Genomic DNA, 21,299 nt, shown 5'->3' with positions numbered 1-21,299 from the left:
TCAGTCCCCCTACAACATAGAACTAATTAAACCTAACTAACCTAAGGAGATCACACACATCCATGCCCGAGGCAGGATTCGAACCTGCGACCGTAGCGGTCGCGTGGTTCCAGACTGAAGCGCCTAGAACCGCTCGGCCACAGCGGCCGCCTCTTACTCCCAGAGTATTTCCTTTCAGTTAGGAAGTGAGTACCAAATTTAGTTGAAATCGATCGAGGGGTTTCAGAAGAGCTTTTTACCAGTTGCTTAGCCCACGTACTCACATGTCACATATATTTCACACATATTTAACACACGTCACACGTATTTCAACTGTATCATCAGCGAATTTCGCCCTGTAGTTTCATTTTCACGCAACTCAATGTTTGTGACGTCATATCTCCTCAAATATGTGTCCTACAATGACACAGTTATGCTGGTACATTAACTGGTATATGTGAATACTGTCTGCAAGATGTGTTGTGAACGGAGTTAGTAGTAAAGAGGTAATAAATTAAAACATCATGCCTCAAGGGCAGTTTTTCATGCATACCACTGTTTATGACGTCACATCTTCTGATTGTGTGTCCTACAATGATATATTTTTGTAGCTAAATTCAGCGCCACATTTTGATAGTGTCTGCGAAATGTGTTGCAAATACCTTTTGTAGGAGGTAAGTAATAAATTTAAACATCAAGCACGATGCGGCAGTTTTTCACGCATCTCAGTGTTTACGTCATATCTCCTGATCGTAGAGTGGTGTAATTTTGGTTCTAAGTTCAGTGAAATGTTATGCGAATACAGTTAGTAGTAATCAACTAAAACGCCATGTCTCAGCGGCAGTTTTACTGCGTGAACAGCGAAAATGTAGTAAGCGGTAAATTTTTTTTCAGTTCATCATTTTTTGGCGTCGTCAACGAGGAAAAGTTTGTGAACAGCTACAGCGCATACGCGTCGAGTGAGGTTTTCAACATTCTCGCGCTCTCTTCGCACAAACCCTTAGTTCTGGGGGGAAAAAATGAATAGAACATTTTTTTTAGGAAATTTAATATAGTTTAATTTTGCACTGCGACACGTTTTTGCTGGAGGGTGCGGTTTTCGAATTATTCCAGAAAAACGTATAAAAGTGATATTAATTGTGCTATATCTCGGAAACCATTCGGAATAGGGCATACGTCTGACTCACCCTGTATTTACAGCTTGCAATGTGTCGCAAGTGTTTCTGCATATCATATACCTACATCTACATCTACGTGATTACTCTGCTATTCACAATAAAGTGCCTGGCAGAGGGTTCCATGAACCACCTTCAAGCTGTCTCTCCACCGTTCCACTCTCGAACGGCACGCGGGAAAACGAGCACTTAAATTTTTCTGAGCGAGCCCTGATTTCTTTAATTTTATCGTGATGATCATTTCTCCCTACGTAGGTGGGTGCCAACAGAATGTTTTCGCAAACGGAGGAGAAAACTGGTGATTGAAATTTCATGAGAAGATCCCGTCGCAACGAAAAACGCCCTTGTTTTAATGATTGCCACTCCAAGTCACGTATCATGTCTGTGACACTATCTCCCCTACTTCGCGATAATACAAGACGAGTTGCCCTTCTTTGTACTTTTTCGATGTCATCCGTCAGTCCCATCTGATGCGGATCCCACACCGCACAGCAATACTCCAGAATAGCGCGGCAAAGCGTGGTGTAAACAGTCTCTTTAGTAGACCTGTTGCACCTTCTAAGTGTTCCTCCAATGAATCGCAGTCTTTGGTTTGCTCTACCCACATTATCTATGTGATCGTCCAATTTAGGTTATTTGTAATTGTAATTCCTAAGTATTTAGTTGAATTTACAGCCTTCAGATTTATGTGACTTTTCGCGTAATCGAAATTTAGTTGATTTCTTTTAGTACTCATGTGAATAACTTCACACTTTTCCTATTCAGGGTCAATTGCCACTTTTCGCACCGTACGGATATCTAAATCATTTTGCAAGTAATTTTTATCATCTGATTACTTTACAAGACGGTAAATGACAGCATCATCTGCAAACAATCTAAGACGGCTACTCAGATTGTCTCCTATGTCGTTTAATTATTCATACTATGAATTAAAAAATCATCGACCACTTTTTTTGTAATTTACTATTTTCAATTAGCTGTTAAGGCTTTTTGTAAAAATGAAAGCCTTCATTGTAATGCACAAGTCCTTGTGAAACTTATTTGATACTTTGGAGTTGGGCGTCACTTCGGCATCAGCGGAGCAACACACGTGGGTGGAGGAGGCCGGAAGACACCGTGTGTGTGTGCTGGTCGCGCCTCATTAGGAACAAGAGGCACTCGTCACAGGCGGCTGTCCGCACGTGACGTCGTGTTGTCTCAGCGGCGCCTTTGCTCTGTCACACATGGCGTCCCGCGACGACGCTCACCTGGACGGCGCCGGAGTAGAGTATCTCTACGAGAACTCCGTTAAGAGTGCCGAAATGCGCTCCAGACGATCCTTATTCATTTCGTCAGTTCCGTCAATGCGGATCCTACAGCACACAACGACGAGAGAGATTCGTTCAAACTCTGTGAACACGGAGCACTTGCCCTAACAGAGGTATTGCGTAAGAAATTGATTTGATAAAATGTACGTCAAAAAAAGTTAAACGAAGGTAATGAAATGTAGTTGAATTAAATCAGACGATGGTGAGGAAACCACATTAGGAAATGAGACACTAAAAGCAGTAGATGAGTTTTGCTATATCGGTAACAAAATAACGGATGATCGAAGAAGTAGTGAGGATTGCTCACACAAAAAAAGAGGTGAAGCACCCAGAAGGGGAGGAGGAAACTTGACGGATTGAGAGGATGTTTGATGTTATTTATGTGGTTACAAAATCTAGTCAGATTTACAAACAACTTGGCAGCATGCGTCCCCTTATCAGTATGACATTGTACCTACTCTGGTCTGGACGCACTGTGTGTGTGTTTTCATGGTAAGTTTAAATGACAACATTCTCACTAATCCATAACTTAAAGTAAAAGACGAATACACACACACACACACACACACACACACACACACACACACACACAGAAACACAGTGCCCCACCACCCAGATGCCATCCATTCCCACAAAAACACGCCTTTCTAGTCTCGCCCTCTACATCTCACACGATCTCCCAGTCATCCCGGGTTCGATTCCAGGCGGGGTCAGGGATTTTCTCTGCCTCGTGATGACTGGGTGTTGTGTGATGGCCTTAGGTTGGTTAGGCTTAAGTAGTTCTAAGTTCTAGGGGACTGATGACCATAGATGTTAAGTCACATAGTGCTCAGAGCCGATCCCCCAGTCAGCCATATAACAGCATATGAGCAAGTTAAGTGTGCTACAGTATACGTTACGTGCAGCAATATTTTTAATTGTCCCTATCAGCTGGAAACCTGCACTGTGTGCATCTGGCAGATACAAGAGCACCCAAGGCTATGTGAAAAAGGACATAAAGTGAATGTGCGATAATCCGGTAAATGAGAAAAAAATAGAATTATACAGGTTAAATGCTATTAACACGCCGGCCGTGGTGGTCTCGCGGTTAAGGCGCTGAGTCCGGAACTGCACGACTGCTACGGTCGCAGGTTCGAATCCTGCCTCGGGCATGGATGTGTGTGATGTCCTTAGGCCAGTTAGGTTTAAGTAGTTCTAAGTTCTAGGGGACTGATGACCTCAGATGTTAAGTCCCATAGTGCTCAGAGCCATTTTTTTTGCTATAAACACACCCGTTATATTTTTCACTTAAAGACGCAAATTATTCTTTATTTTCACATAAATGACGGCCGGATAGTAAAATAAGAAGTTGAAATTTATGCACTGAAACAAGTTGCTTTTGAGACATCCCGTATGTCGTTTATGTGGAACATGGACGAAGTTGTTTATGCGTGGCGTCCCAAATAAATGGTTCAAATGCCTCTGAGCGCTATGGGACTCAACTTCTGAGGTCATCAATCTCCTAGAACTTAGAACTACTTAAACCTAACTAACCTGAGGACATCACACACGAGGATTCGAACCTGCGACCGTAGCGGTCTTGTGGTTCCAGACTGTAGCGCCTAGATCCGCACGGCCACTCCGGCCGGCCGTCCCAAATAAACCATTATTCTTTCCAGTTGCATTGTTGTCTCTGAAAGTGCTATAATGTCTTCAAATTGAGTGTCAGTTTCGTCAACAAACACGTCATTACTATCGTCACTGTCTGCACACGAAGAAATGGCGAGGCTAATTTATCAGGAATCACAGCATAGACTACGTAATTGTCTTTCCGCAGCGGGTCATTTACGTTTGTAAAACCTACGTATCAGCTTCCTGTAATCACTGCAAAGGCATCAACTACATTTTCAGCAGCGACGTTTGTCAACAGTTATCCTTTGTCCATCCTCTGTAGTTACAACTAATTTTTTGTCCATAGACACTATCCCTTTCTCTACCTTTAATATCATTTTACATTCGCAGCAAACGAGGGCAATAAAATGGTTGAAATGGCTCTGAGCACTATGGGACTTAACATCTGAGGTCATCAGTCCCCTAGACTAACCTAGTCCCCCAGACCTAACCAACCTAAGGACGTCACATACATCCACGCCGAGGCAATATTATAACCTGCGAACGTAGCAGCAGCGCGGTTCCGGACTGAAGCGCCTAGAACCGCTCGGCCACAGCGTCCGTCATGTCCACACAGATGAAGGATTTGGTAAGGGGAGATAAAGCAATGAAAACCGATCCCGATGAACCGAGAATCCACATTAATGTGGGCCGAATAAACGGTGTTCCATTGTACAGGGGCTTAATTTCTACACACTTCGTGCGGTTGCCTCGATTTTTTTGTGACGGCCTTCGTAGCGACAACACTTCGCTGTAGAAACGGCCTACGAAGTCACCGCCACACTTTTAATAGCGGGCCGACCGGTCCGCTGGAACAGTGAACAGAAAGATGAAAACCAAAACACTCGGATTAAATGAAAGTCGGTACTTATCTTTATTAACGACGATACAGAACACAGTGGTGAACATGGTCTACAGAAATCTGTCTAGTTCGAGTCGGTGCGGCTAGGTCAGCGTCGGCTGACGACAAACAGCAACTCTGCTGCGATGTACCCACAACTGACTAGCAAGTACACAATTCGGTGGCGAGTCTACAACTGAGCGGCGAATCCAGAACTGTCCTAGCGCTCGCGACTCCAGCGCTTAAGAAGCCAGAAGCCAGCGGTGGCGCGCGCAGACTTGCGGCGATTTCCTGTATCGCTGGCGCTGCTTATGCGGACGGCGTCCGGACTTTGATGCTGCCAACCTTTTTGGCAGCGGGCTCGGTTGGCATTACTGGCTAGGATATAACAGATTTCATCTGTCGTTTGCTCCACACAGCCTTCGTGGCATTGCTGTTTTGGTGACCGTCGTCCTAACTGAATGCTGGGGGTGCGCTGACGTCGTATTCCAGTGTGAGTCGTCGTAGAGGAACGCAGTTGTCCGGGCAAGCGATTGCCTCGGTTTCCCGAGGCCAGTTTCTTTTTAACGGCCACGTTCTACGGAACTGGCTGACGTGTCCGTGTACCTGAGGCCCGCGGCCGCTAAGTGGACGCGACACGTGAATGGGCCGAGGTGTTAATTGTTTTTGCGCCGTAAGGCGTCGCGAGCCAGCTCCGGTAGCCCCGCGTGTTGTGATGCGAGGGCTCCGGAGCGCCGGAGGCTCCGGGCTCCAGTCTCTGGCGTCGTTTGAACGGCCGGAGCGGGCTGTCAGCGAGGCGTAGGGGGGAAGCCGAGGTACAAAGGGCCATTGTGCCCGGCGTGCCGCAGCGCTGCGCCGCGTCCCATCACGGCCGGCCGGGGCACGAGAATTATCGCGTTACCGGCCTGCACCACTGACGCGAGCTGCCTGCATACCGGGCCGCGAGCACTTGACACCTAGCCGTGTTTCGTTGTTTAGTCCCCTGCACCAGATTCCCAGATCCACCACACCTCTGGACACAAAAGACAAATGAAACCAGTGATCTGTTTCAGCCACTTTTTTATTTTCTCCCACCACACATTTCAAGTGCTTACACTATCTTTTTTCAGGTGGATAGGTGGTTTACAAATGGTTCAAATGGCTCTATGCACTATGGGACTTAACATCTGAGGTCATCAGTCCCCTAGACTTAGAACTACTTAGACCTAACTAACCTAGGGACATCACACACATCCATGTCCGCGTCAGGATTCAAGCCTGCGACCATAGCAGCAGCGTGGTTCCGGACTGAAGCGCCTAGAACCGCTCGGCCACAGCGGCCGGCTTGTGGTTTACATTACTCTTTTATTCGCTGTATGTTGTCTCTCTTGAGCAACAATATCGGACTGTGGGTCCGCCTTGATGCAAAACACTTTTCTTACTTATTTATTCCCCTGAACTAGTTTCAGCGACAAATATCGCCATCAACAGTGGAATTCTTTGCAGAAATAGCATATTTACAACATTGTAAAACATTATTATATGCTTACTGCTTTATTCTACGTATTATTTGCCGAGCGGTCCATGCGGCTTCCCCCCGTCGTAGGTTCGAGTCCTCCCTCGGGCATTGGTGTGTGTGTTGTCCATAGCCTAAGTTAGATTAAGTAGTGTTTAGGCTTAGAGACCGATGACCTACGTAGTTTGGTCCCATAATACCTTACCAAAAATTTCCAATTTCTACATATTATTTCTGTAAATAAATTCGTACTAGGGTTGTTTGAAAAGTTCTCGGAATCACCACGAGAGGTAAGCGCTAGCTCAATGAGTATTCATCGGACTGTTGTCTGTAAACACGTGCCACGTCAGTGTTCTTGGAAGAGAGCTGTGGAGGTGACGTGGCTCTGTTGTCGTTCCCTCGTAGTGATTTGCGAACATGGAAGGAATCGAGTTTCGAACAGTGATTAAGTACTTCGTAAAGAAAGGTATGAAAGCAAAGGACATTCATTCCGATTTCCAGAATATACTGGGGGACTCTGCTCCTTCATATTCAACTGTTGCCAAGTGGACAAATGAATTTAAATTTGGTCGGGAGAGCTTAGATGATGATCCGCGCAGTTGTCGGCCAAGATGTGTCACTACTCCAGAAATCATTGCAAGGGCCCGTTTTGGGAGAAACGAACGAGATTTTTTGCGCCGGTTTGTGACCACAGATGAAACTTTGGTGCACTACTATACCCCTGAGACAAAACAACAATGAAATCAGTGGAAACATGCTTGTTCTCCACCACCAAAGAATGCAAAGACAATTCCTTCGGCGGGGAAGGTCATCGCATCAGTGTTCTGGAATGCGAACGGGATTCTGTTTGTATATTATCTTCCCACTGGGCAAAAAATTACTGGAGAATACTATGCTAACCTCCTGGACAAATTTCAACAAAAGATACTCGAAAAAAGGCAAGGTTTAGCAAGGAAGAAAGTCATCTTCCATCAAGACAATGCGTGCCCGCACACATGCGCCGTCGCCACACAGAATTACACGAACTAAGGTATGAATTGTTGCCACACCTGTCTTATTCATATAATATGGCTCCGTCATACTTCCATCTCCTCCGAAAACTGAAAATTTTTCTTGGTAGACGAAGATTCACTTCAAACAAAGTATGATAGCCGGAGTTGACAACTGTTTTGCAGGCCTGGGGGAAACTCACTGTTGAGATGGGATCAAGCCACTGGAACATCGTTCGACCAAGTGCATTAATCTACAAAGAGACTACATTGAAAAATAAAAAAAGTTACAGTGATGTAAGTACTTTTTTTCTATTCCTTTCGCCGCGCGGAATTAGCCAAGCGGTCTTCGGCGCTGCAGTCATGGACTGTGCGGCTGATCCCGGCGGAGGTTCGAGTCCTCCCTCGGGCATGGGTGTGTGTGTTTGTCCTTAGGATAATTTAGGTTAAGTGGTGTGTAAGCTTAGGGACTGATGACCTTAGCAGTTAAGTCCCATAACATTTCACACACGTTTGAACGTTTTTTTCTATTCCGTTCCTTCAACTACCCTCGTAATACCTTATTTACTATACGTCACAGCATGATTTTTCACAATTGTTGCCAATGTTTTCGGCATATTTCTCGCATTTTTTTTTTTTTGCTGCCGTTTTTCTCAGCGTACTTCATGTCATCGGCAACTGTATGAGTGGCTGTTAGTAAACGAATACAAGCCGGCCGGAGTGGCCGAGCGGTTCTAGGCGTTACAGTCTGGAATCGCGCGACCGCTACGGTCGCAGGTTCGAATCCTGCCTCGGCCATGGATGTATGTGATGTCCTTAGGTTAGTTAGGTTTAAGTAGTTCTAAGTTCTAGGGGACTAATGACCTCAGAAGTTAAGTCCCATAGTGCTCAGAGCCATTTGAAACGAATACAAATACGCGTAGTCAGCGTTACACAACTGGGATTGCGGTGTGTTGTGGATACAGTTTTGGTGTGTATGAGGTTGTTACGCAGTTTGTTATGCACTCACGTTCGATGGGCGACTTGCAGTTATTTTTAGTCACAGAGAAAAGGTACGAAAGTTATGTTTCTCTGTGTGTAAAAGCAGCTCCAAGCCGCCCGGCGAACGTGAGTACATAAAAAACTACTTAACAACGTACTACATACCAAAGCTGTATCCACAACATACCGCAATCGCAGTTGTGTAATGCTGACATACAAAAGTTCACGTTTTTGTATTTGTTTATTAACAGACACTCATACGGTAGCAGATGACATGAAGTATACTGAGAAAAACGACAACAAAAACCACAAGAAATATGCCGCAAACGGTGGCAACAATTTAAAAATGGTTCAAATGGCTCTGAGCACTATGGGACTCAACTTCTGAGGTCATAAGTCCCCTAGAACTTAGAACTACTTAAACCTAACTAACCTAAGGACAACACACACATCCATGCCCGAGGCAGGATTCGAACCTGCAACCGTAGCGGTCGCGCGGTTCCAGACTGTAGCGCCAGAACCGCTCGGCCACCAGCGGCCGGCCCAGGCAACAATTTAGAAAATCATACTGTAACATATAGTAAATAAATATAGACATGTAGTAAACATATAGACATATAGCAATAGACATAAACATATCTACATATAGTAAATACACATATAAAAATAGTAAATATGTAGACATATAGTAATAGACAGAAATATATGGACAGATAGTAAATAAATATATATAAATAAAATAGTAAATAAGGAAATTATTTACAGAAACAATATGTAGAGCAAAACAGTATGCATATAATAATGTTTTACACTGTTTTATAAATATGTCATTTCAACATGTTTTAGAATCAGAGAACCCACTGATGATGGCGATGTTTGTCGCTGAAACTAGTTTTGAGGAAGTAAATAAATAACAAAAGTGTTTTGCATCAAGGCGAACGCACCGTCCCATATTGTTGTTTCTGTCTGCAAATACGGACCAATGGAGCCGTTTCAAGTTAAAATTATTGGTTTTCTTTGGAGTTTCATTTCGCTACAAATAAGGTACGTTTACCTCCGTAGGTTAGACTGCCGTAGAGGGGTCCCGGGTTCGTTTCCCCATACTGCCACGCATTTATCCTGGGTGGGAAGATTGGAACGGGCTGCAGTCAGACTCAGGAATCAACACAGGAGCTACTCGATCGAGTAGTAGCGGCTCCAGGGGCAAGAAACTGGACAACGACCGGGAGAGGAGTGTGCTGCCCACATAATCCTCAATACCGCATCCAATGACGCCATTGATACAAGATGTCACGGCGGTCGGTCGCGACAATCGGGATCACACGGAAACGGAGCCAGTAGCGATTTTTCACCAGACCTTCGAAAAATCTACAACCCGCCCCTCCCCCCCTCCCCCCTCCCCCCCTCCCCACACACACACACACAACGCGTAGGCCGAAGCCAGAGTGCTACTTGTATATGTGAGGACCATGGGTGGGCAGAACACGTCCTGTTTCACTGTCACCGATACAGATCAGCACACCTGACACCAACGCAGTACGACAGTGACGTGGTCCGGGCAATAAGAGACAAAGACGAGTGGGAGGTAACAAATAAAATCGCTGATGATGTTTCAAGTTTTGTATCCCGCCTGGTAGTCGGCGCGTGGGTCTGCTCCTGTAAACTGAAGGGTAGGCCGAGTGTAGGAAGCGAGTAGGAGCAGAAGGTAAAAATCTCTCGGTACTGGCTCGCCCACTATGAAATAGAACAACGTCGCTTGGTCGTCTACTCGGAATCAAATGGGTAGAATGTGGAGCGGCGCTCGTAGACCTGCGCAGCGCCGGCTAGAGGGCGTTGTCGTCGGTGTCGGTGTCGTAATGCCAACCTAACAGGGGACCCTTCCCATCGCACCCCCCTCAGATTTAGTTATAAGTTGGCACAGTGGATAGGCCTTGAAAAACTGAACACAGATCAATCGAGAAAACAGGAAGAAGTTGTGTGGAACTATGAAAAAAATATGCAAAATATACAAACTGAGTAGTCCATGGGCAAGATAGGCAACATTGAGGACCGTGTAAGCACAGGAGCGCCGTGGTTCCGTGGTTAGAGTGAGTAGCTGCCGAACGAGGGATCCTTGGTTCAAGTCTTCCCTCGAGTGAAAATTTTAATTTTTTTATTTTCGCGAAGTTATGACCTGTCCGTTCGTTCATTTACGTCTCTGTTCACTGTAATAGATTTAGTGTCTGTGTTTTGCGACCGCACCGCAAACCCGTGTGATTAGTAGACGAAAGGACGTGCCTCTCCAATGGGAACCGAAAACATTTGATTGCAAGGTCATAGGTCAACCGATTCATCCACAGGAAAACACGTCTGATATATTCTATACGACACTGGTGACGGCATGTGCATCACATGACAGGAATATGTTGTCGACCAACCTAGCTTGCACATTTGGCGAATGGGTCAAAAGATTCTTCTACCTTGCCCGGTTTAGGTTTTCTCGTGTATGTGATAATCACTCCCAAAACGTGATGAAAACATAAGAGTTTGTCAGATAATAATTGTCTGAAAATAAAAAATTAAACTTTTCTCTCGAGGGAATACTTGAACCAAGGACCTCTTGCTCCGCAGCTGCTCACACTAACCACGGGACCACGGCGCTCCTGTGCTCACACGGTCCTCAATGTTGCCTATCTTGCCCATGGACTACTCAGTTTGTATATTTTGCATATTTTTTTCATAGTTCCACACAACTTCTTCGCCGGCCGTGGTGGTCTAGCGGTTCTAGGCGCTGAGTCCGGAACCGCGCGACTGCTACGGTCGCAGGTTCGAATCCTGCCTCGGGCATGGATGTGTGTGATGTCCTTAGGTTAGGTTTAAGTAGTTCTAAGTTCTAGGGGACTGATGACCACAGATGTTAAGTCCCATAGTGCTCAGAGCCATTTGAACCATTTGAACAACTTCTTCCTGTTTTCTCGATTGATATGTGTTCAGTTTTTCAAGGCCTATCCACTGTGCCAACTTATAACCAAATGTGAGGGAGGTGCGATGGGGAGGTTCCCTTGTAAGAACTTGTACCTACGCCGTGGCATCGTAGCTATCGATACCACATCAAGGATGTTAGCTGACGAATACAGACAGACACGGCCGTATAACAGAACACTGCAACACGCACGAAGCACGCACGACAGCAGTTCCAATGCGTGCACCAACACAGACAGCAGCACCGAAACACACATTTGCTCAAAAATCACACACTTTCAGCAACACCTACGCCAGACAACTTGACACAACTACTAGAATAATTAAACCGCATTAGAATAAACAGCGTAATGCAATCAACCCTGTAAATCTGTTCTAGCTTAAGTACAAACAGCCATGTCCATCCCGTGCTCATTATAGCACTGTTGCGGTGTAACACTTGTAACAGAAGACTTAGTAGTAAGCAACATAAAAGAGGTAGAATTCAAGACACCTAATATAGGAACTGAAGGATAATTAAAAACGCCAATAAAATAACATACTTCACACTTACACGCCACTGCGCTTTCCACAATGTACATAATAGCTGTAGTGCCCGCATCTCGTGGTCGTGCGGTAGCGTTCTCGCTTCCCACGCCCGGGTTCCCGGGTTCGATTCCCGGCGGGCTCAGGGATTTTCTCTGCCTCGTGATGGCTGGGTGTTGTGTGCTGTCCTTAGGTTAGTTAGGTTTAAGTAGTTCTAAGTTCTAGGGGACTGATGACCATAGATGTTAAGTCCCATAGTGCTCAGAGCCATTTGAACCATTTGAACCAGCTGTAGTGCCTTAGTAAATAGTGTTTAGAAATATTAACCCGGACTGCAAGGCTCCAAGTAGTTCCCACGCTTTCAGACCAGGCTAGCTCAGATAGTATAATATTTATCTCTCTCTCTCTTTCTATCCAAATCTTTCCTACCATCTATCATCATAACTTCTTAAAATCTGAGTTTTTTTTTTTCGAGCTCTGATGTATCTTTAAGGTATTATTACTTCCATGGTAATTGCTGGAAACAGTAACTGCTGTTTGTAATATGGAATATGTTTTGTAATCTACATGAAAAGCTGTAAAATGAACGACTTGTTTTAAATTGTAGGGCAACAGGTCTCTAATGAGCAATGAATCAAATCAAATCCCGCCCCCCCCCCCTTTCAAGATGTCTTTATAAACGGTGACCAAAAATTGCGTTCAGAAAGAAATTTATCCGACCGCGGCAGAAGTGGCCGGAATGTTTTAACCAATGTGAATACTAACTTATTTTTCTTTTCCGATTAATATTTCCGCTTTTATCTTTGCAAAAGACGACCGATCGGCTTCGAACAGATTCTCAATTTCCGATGCCATTCTAGGATGCCATTCTAGGATGGGTCTGTGGACAGCCATTTATCACAAAGCGAAAAAAGTGGTCCAAATTAAAACATTCGTATTTCTTTACGTACTACACGAATATGTAATAAAAAAATGGGGTTCCTATTTAAAAAGACGCACTTGATATCCGTTTGACCTATAGCAGCGCCATCTAGCGGGCCAACCATAGCGCCATCTGGTTTCCCCCTTCAAGCTAGACGAGTTTCGTTCTCTGTAGTTTTTTCGTTTGACGCTTATTTCGTGAGATATTTGGCCCGGTCACGACCAATGGACCACCCTGTATAGAGATTTACAGGTGCCTGTGCCTATAACTTGGATGCTATGTAGCGTCTGTTTTCGGACATGCGTTCCTATGTAAAACTTGATCTACTTACAAGGGAACCTCCCCACCGCACCCCCCTCAGATTTAGTTATAATTTGGCACAGTGGATAGGCCTTGAAAAACTGAACACAGACCAATCGAGAAAACAGGAAGAAGTTGTGTGGAACTATGAAAAAATAAGCAAAATATACAAACTGAGTAGTCCATGGGCAACATAGGCAATATCAAGGAGGATGTAAGCACAGGAGCGCCGTGGTCCCGTGGTTAGCGTGAGCAGCTGCGGAGCGAGGGGTGCTTGGTTCAAGTGTTACCTCGAGCGAAAAGTTTACTTACTTTATTTTTGCAAAGCTATGATCTGTCCGTTCGTTCATTGACGTCTCTGTTCACTGTAATAAGTTAAGTGTCTGTGTTTTGCGACCGCACCGCAAAACCGTGCGATTAGTAGACGAATGGACGTGCCTCTCCAATGGGAACCGAAAACATTTGATCCAGTAAAACACGTCTTATAAATTCTATACGACACTGGTGACGGCATGTGCGTCACATGATAGGAATATGTTGTCGACCCACCTAACTTGCACACTTGGCGAACGGGTAAAAAGATTCTTCTACCTTGCCCAGTTTAGGTTTTCTTGTGGATGTGATAATCACTCCCAAAAAAGTGATGAAAACATAAGAGTGTGTCAAATAAACTGCAACAAATGAATGCAACAGTTTCACAGTCACACAGTTTTCTCTGTGCTCTGTCAAAACATATGTTTTTAACGTTTTCAAATTTTTCCGTGTGTAGACCGTCAAATCCTGCATATGTCCAAGCAAATCTGAACATGTCCTGGAATTTTGGAGAGCGAAGTTGATTATGTGTGAGTGCCTGAACTCTGATAACTGTCTGAAAGAAAGAAATTCAAACATTTCACTCGAGGGAAGACTTGAACCAAGGACCTCTCGTTCCGCTGCTGGTCACGCTAACCACGGGACCACGGCGCTCCCGAGCTTCCACCATCCTAAATGTTGCTTATCTTGCGCATGGACTACTCAGTTTGTATATTATGCTTATTTTTTCATAGTTCCACACAACTTCTTCGTGTTTTCTCGATTGATCTGTGTTCAGTTTTTCAAGGCCTATACACTGTGCCAACTTATAACTAAATCTGACGGGGGTGCGATGGGGAGGTTCCCTTGTTATTCCCCTCTACAGGCTGGACATGTGTGTAACAGAAATTGTGAAACACCCTGTATACAGAAATGTGCCTTTGCAGGGAAGATGCACGCAAGGTAGTTGTTGCGCGGTTAATTGGCACAGCGAGCAGCCAGCAGTGAAAGTCTGGCAAGCGTCGGCACTGCTTGGCGTTAGGAAAGGGGGAGGAGTTGGGAGGGAGGTGGAGGGGGTGTTATGGCGCGGGAGCGCTCAGGGAGGAAATCGGCGATCAATGGGGCCCTGGACGGGAGCGGGACGCGGCGTGCCTGCGGCCGAGCCTGAAGGCCGCACAAAGGCGCGCTCTGAAAGACCCGGCTCCGATTACCTTAAACACGTCCAGCCGCGCTGCTGATGGCCGCTTCCGTCACCTTGCGTCCCAGGGACCACCTCGTCTCACTCGACTCCCAGACTCGACGGTAACTTACGTGGGCATCGTCGGGAAAAGCTCATAGTCGTCGCTACTGCTGTGGTGGCCTTGTGCAACTAATAACCTACTTGTCGCTGGTCGACCTACTGTAGCGATCTTTTACGAAACACCGTACCCTGTAGGAGCGTTGAAGGCAGATTCTTTATTTCTTTCCTTCTTTTGCTACCTTTATCCCTCATTGTGCGCAGGGTCGGCAGGGTAAAGTACGGAATTGGCAAGGTTAATTCTAAGGGATAGCCGGATGCCCTTCCTGCCGCCACCCGATACCCCCCTCCCACCCCCCCCCCCCCCGGGACGGAAGTAATGTACCCCAACTGTCTGCGTTGAGTGTAATCCATGGAATAGTGCGAATGTGTTCAGATGTCTGCGAGCCGTGTACCTGAGGCGGAACATGGGGGCCAGCCCAGCATTCACCTAGTGGGATGTGGAAAACCGCCTAAAAACCACATCCAGGCTGGCCGGCACATAGGCACTCGTCGTTAATCCGCCAGGCGGATTCGATCCGGAGCCAGCGTGCCTACCCGAGTCCAGGAAGCAGCGCGTTAGCGCTCTCGGTTACCCCGGCGGGTCCGTTGAAGGCAGATTAATGTTCACAATATACCTACATCTACACTCTTACATCAGAAAGCACGGTCCGGTGCATGGCAGATGGTTCTTCCAATTGTACCAGTTATTCCGTTCACATATGCAACTATGACTGCTACAGACATGCAAGTGCCATAACCCAATTTATCAGAAACTTCGCTGAGTGCAAGAGGAGCCGTAACAATGGTTCAGATGGCTCTGAGCACTAAGTGACTTAACATCTGAGGTCATCAGTCCCCTAGAACTTAGAACTACACAACTGGCCATTAAAATTGCTACACCACGAAGATAATGTGCTACAGACGCGAAATTTAACCGACAGGAATCAGATGCTGTGATATGCAAATGATTAGCTTTTCAGAGCATTCACACAAGGTTGGCGCCGGTGGCCACACCTACAACGTGTTGACATGAGAAAATTTCCAGCCGATTTCTCATACACAAACAGCAGTTGACCGGCGTTGCCGGGTGAAACGTTGTTGTGATGCCTCGTGTAAGGAGGAGAAATGCGTACCATCACGTTTCCGACTTTGATAAAAGTCGGATTGTAGCCTATCGTGATTGCGGTATATCGTATCACGACATTGCTGCTCGCGTTGGTCAGGATCCAATGACTGTTAGCAGAATATGGAATAGGTGGGTTCAGGAGGGTAATACGGAACGCCGTACTGGATCCCAACGGCCTCGTATCACTAGCAGTCGAGATGACAGGCATCTTATCCGCATGGCTATAACGGTTCGTGCAGCCACGTCTCGATCCCTGAGTCAACAGATGGCGACGTTTTCAAGACAACAACTATCTGCACGAACAGTTCGACGACGTTTGCAGCAGCATGGACTGTCAGCTCGGAGACCGTGGCTGCGGTTACCCTTGAGGCTGCATCACAGACAGGAGCGCCTGTGATGGTGTACACGACGACGAACCTGGGTGCACGAATGGCAAAACGTCATTTTTTAAGATGAATCCAGGTTCTGTTACAGCATCATGATGGTCGCATCCGTGTTTGGCGTCATCGCGGTGAACGCACATTGGAAGCGTGTATTCGTCATCGCCTTACTGGCGCATCACCCTGCGTGATGGTATGGAGTGCCATTGGTTACACGTCTCGGTCACCTCTTGTTCGCATTGACGGCACTTTGAACAGTGGACGTTACATTTCAGATGTGTTACGACCCGTGGCTCTAACCTTCATTCGATCCCTGCGAAACGCTGCACTTCAGCAGGATAATGCGCGACCGCATGTTGCAGGTCCTGTGCGGGCCTTTCTCGATACAGAAAATGTTCGACTGCTGTCCTGGCCAGCACACTCTCCAGATCTCTCATCAATTGAAAACGTCAGGTCAATGGTGGCCGAGCAACTGGCTCGTCACAATACGCCAGTCACTACTGTTGATGAAAAGTGGTATCGTGTTGAAGCTGCATGGACAGCTGTACCTGTACACGCCATCCAAGCTCTGTTTGACTCAATGACCAGGCGTATCAAGGCCGTTATTACGGCCAGAGGTGGTTGTTCTGGGTACTGATTTCTCAGGCTCTATGCACCCAAACTGCGTGAGAATGTAATCACATCTCAGTTCTAGTATAATATATTTGTCCAATGAATACTCGTTTATCATCTGCATTTCTTCTTGATGTAGCAATTTTAATGGCCAGTAGTGTTCGTTAGCATCACTGCATTATCGGATCAATACCTGGAAACTAAGTAACATCTTATGCGTCCCAAAACCATTGCCGAATTCTGAGAGTCTGCAATGCCCACGTTGCAAGTGTGGTATTTTCCCAAATGCAGTATTATGAGAAATATCTTAGAGATATGAATCACTGCTCATTCTGTGGTCATTTGAGAACTTCGCTTTAGGTTGCTTGACAAGTGGTACAAACGTCGATTTGAGCCAGTCATGAAAAATAATCCCGCTAGAGTCCGCCTGCTTAGCTGAGTGGTAACGTGTTTGCCTACCATGCAGCACGGTCTGGTTCTATTCCTGGCCGGGTTGGAGATTTTCTCCGCTCATGGACAGGTTGTTATGTTGTCCTCGTCAACATTTCGTCATCACCGACTCACAAGTCGCCCAGTGTGGCATCACCTGAAATAAGACTTGCAACCCGGCTGCCGAACATTTCTTAGAAAACGATCGTCAATGTTTCCGAGGCACTATGGGTGTCTTTTAGCGAGTAAGTAATTAGGTGCTGGCACGCTGGCTAACACCAATGCTTCTCACTTTTGCACACCGTTTTCGAGCACCGATTATTGTCATTTTTATCTTTGTTTGTCATTTATCTAACCATGCCCATAGAAGATTACTACATGGATGTTTTCCAATGTATATTGAAATAACGTTGTCCTTATTCGTGTGATATCTGATTGGCCAATTAATTAAAAAAGACAATAAATGAACGGACAACTTACTTGAAGTAGTTTTCGGTGAAATTCTTTGGCGTATCTTGATTCAGAATCAATTTCAAGCGCCAGTTTTTGGAATATTGATTAGTTATGCGTAGTTTGCTTCGAAATTATTGCCAACGCGTGAAATCTTCAGCAATATTAACGACGTTTCTTCGCCGAGTGAGATTCATACGAAGAATTGTCACTGTGGCAAACCTACCTTCGCATGTTGCTCGTCGTGTTCGACATTTCTGTTTTTCGAATGTTTCTACGACTGGTATCATCCAAATATTTCTGAAGAGTAAGCATAAGAGTAAAATATAAGAAATTAGAACTGATGTAAGACTGAAATACGTGAGTATGAGAATTTAAAAAGATTTTAATCCATGAAAATACCATAACACATATATCGTATAATAAATGTACGACACTTATTGTGAAATACAACTGCGTGAACAGGGGCCCGGTCGTCTTGGAACGCACCATCACCATTGGTAAACAAACACTATACCAAGGGATGGACCTGAGCGGCCAAAATGGTCACAAAATCCTTGGCAGTAATGTGACCTTACAGGCCAACATTGGAGCCCATGAAATACCACGATATGGCTGCCGAAATTGTAACCGGACCCCCGCAATGTTTCACACTTGTGGCGTAAATTTAGTCAGAAGTTGGAAACAGTGTGAAACAAGACTCATACGACCAAATGACTCTCTTCCATTGTTCCATAGTCCAGATTTTATGGCTTCGGCACCAAGTTTTGTTGTTAGGGTCATTCGCATCACTGATAAGTTGTTTTAGAATTCCAGCTTATGGCGCCCCTATCATGTTGTTCTGGTGCTGACGGGGCATTCGGTTCTGCAATGACTCTGCTGATGTTGTTCTCTTATAATGTCACAATCCTCTTCAACGACCGTCGGTGACGATGACTAAACACACTTTTCGTTCGCGTTGGGAGTTAGAGAATGGTGCTTTCTCAGCTTTCCCTGTGTGCGGTATAAATCTTCGATGCAGTGGCTCTAGAAACATCAAACACCCCGGCTCCCTCGATTGCGGAAGCGCCAACCATACCAGCACCTACATTTTGCCTCCGTTCGAAGTTACTTAGCTATGTTATAATGCACTCACAACTACACAGAACACTCTTCTGACCTCGAGTCACACTTGATACGTATTGAGGACGTTGCAAAGGTGCCGTTCGTGGTCAAACACAAGAGCGCAACGGGAATGCTTGGCTAGCAACTGCGTGTATGATCGAGCGAGCATTTCGCGCTGTGCTCTCGTATTTCTGTCGACCCATATAGTTCTAATGTAGTGTGTTGGACGTATACCTGGCTGCCTGGAGGTGTGCAGTAGCTGGGCAGTAGTTAGTCAGGTTGTTAGCTGGTGGTGTCGGCGCCAGCGGCGGGTAGGAAGTCGGGAAGGCTTGTTTAGGCGGCTAACCACAGGCCGCAGGCTGCGCACCCCACGCCTGCAACTCACGCCTTCTAATGCTGCCACCGGCCGCGGGACGAGGAAAAATAAAGAAAACTCCAGCCAGCAGGTGCTCGAGGCCACGGCTGTATCAGTAGGTCACCGGGGTTCCTCACGGACAGGTATGTCGGGGCTGGCTCTCTATTGGTGAAGAGCGTGACTGTGAACCGAGAAGTGCGTCGGACCACGAAAATTTTCTGTCTGTCGTCAATCTGGCCTTCACCTCTCAGCGCCGTGACGAGTCACTGACAATGACATTTGGTTGGGATTCCACTTTTAAACATGTAACACGCCAGCCTCAGTTGCAAATAGAAGCCGGCCGGTGTGGCCAAGCGGTTCTAGGCACTTCAGTCTGGAACCGCGCTACCGCTACGGTCGCAGGTTCGAATCCTGCCTCGGGCATGGATGTGTGTGATGTCCTTAGCTTAGTTAGGCTTAAGTAGTTCTAATAAGTTCTAGGGGACTGATGACCTCAGATGTTAAGTCCCATAGTGCTCAGAGCCATTTGAACATTTTTTTTATTTTTTTTTTTACCCAGGTTTCAGCCAAAATAATTTGGCCTTCAGAAGCGAGTGACACTAAACTACTCCCGGAGAAGGCCAAATTATATTTATCTATTTGGCCTTCTACAGAAGCGAGTGATACTAAACTACTTCTAAAGAAGGCCAAATTATTTTGGCTGAAACCTGGGTAAAGTTTGGTTTCTATTTGCAACTGAGGCAGACGTGTTACATGTTCAGTTATCACAGTTGCTGAAAGGGCTGCACAATGTTAAAAATTCTGAAATTCCACCTTTAAACTGGTCACTTTTCCACGGTTGGATAGCCGGGGCAGGTTAGGGACTCACAAGTCGCCGAAGTGGCATCCAATTGAAAGAATTGCATCTGACCATTCAGCCACACGCAATTATTATATTTCTGACAGGTGTTCTGGTGCAGTTTTTCTTCCTGTCTTTATTTCGCATTTTAGATTTAGTACGCTACACAACCATCCTTACAACCCAAAACACGATAGCGGAGCGCCGAAATAGCGACTAGATTGCCGATTTTTCGAGCGAGTTTGCAGCTTTTCTCTTCAGAGCGGTTGCTTCAGATTTATAAGTCTCTGAGCACTATGGGACTTAACATCTATGGTCATCAGTCCCCTAGAACTTAGAACTACGTAAACCTATCTAACCTAAGGACATCACACAACACCCAGTCATCACGAGGCAGAGAAAATCCCTGACCCTGCCGGGAATCGAACCCGGGAACCCGGGCGCGGGAAGCGAGAACGCTACCGCACGACCACGAGCTGCGGACCAGATTTATAAGGACGCGGCCTAATAACAAAAATTATTTTGTTCAAAATTTTATTATTTCTTGGAAGTGTGTGTGTGTGTGTGTGTGTGTGTGTGTGTGTGTGTGTGAGATCCAATATGTCTTATATTTAATAAAATATTACTCAATTTTGTAGCATGTCTTATATGGGACGCTGGTTGAGCGGAACAAAAATTATTTCGTTCAAAATTCTATCATTTCCTGGAAGTGTGTGTGTGTGTGTGTGTGTGTGTGTGTGTGTGTGTGTGTGTGTGTGTGATCCAATATGTCTTTTATTTAATAAAATATTACTCACTCTACTTTATAGCATGTCTTATATAGGACGCTGGTTAGCGGATCATATACGAAGTTTGCAAATTTTTTAAAAAAAACTTCCCTTCGATTTTTTTACTATATTTTTGTTCTTACAGTAACTGATGACGTTCGGTTAGGGGTTACATTAATGTTGTGGAAATGTTCGAGGATGGAGCTCCGGCAGCGAACAGAGAATTTTTGTTTTTGATTTTAGACTTTCGATAACAGAGTGCTTAACGTTAGCTCTTCTGTGTCTGTTGCAGGGTTCCCGCAGCTCAAGAACTGCTTCACCTCCAGCGGTGGCTGTATGACAGGTGAGTCCGACGATTGCTACAGGTGCTTTACCCTCTGCGGCAATCAGACCCACAAGTGCGGCTTTCCAACACTCCATAATCTAATCAGCTGGGAGCGTACGCGCTCATATCATTACTTTTACGAGGCTGGAGGGTGGAGGGGGTGGGGAGGGGGTGCTGAAGCAAGATCCTGAACTAATTAAAAACTGTAAGGTACAAGA

At 45.7% G+C, this 21,299-nt stretch overlaps 1 protein-coding gene across 1 annotated transcript in view; it reads left to right on the top strand.

The window, feature by feature from the left end:
* Positions 1 to 21,299, top strand: part of LOC126209898 (visual system homeobox 2-like) — a 608,517-nt gene that overhangs the window by 103,631 nt on the left and 483,587 nt on the right. Inside the window, exon 2 of the mRNA XM_049939020.1 lies at positions 21,049 to 21,099. Within this exon, the coding sequence (XP_049794977.1) occupies positions 21,093 to 21,099 (7 nt within the window). The 5' untranslated portion in view covers positions 21,049 to 21,092. The remainder of the gene's footprint in view (positions 1 to 21,048; positions 21,100 to 21,299) is intronic.

The sequence above is a fragment of the Schistocerca nitens genome, chromosome 10, assembly GCF_023898315.1.
Source record: "Schistocerca nitens isolate TAMUIC-IGC-003100 chromosome 10, iqSchNite1.1, whole genome shotgun sequence".
NCBI lineage: Eukaryota > Metazoa > Arthropoda > Insecta > Orthoptera > Acrididae > Schistocerca > Schistocerca nitens.
This window is presented reverse-complemented; position numbering and strand designations above follow the sequence as displayed.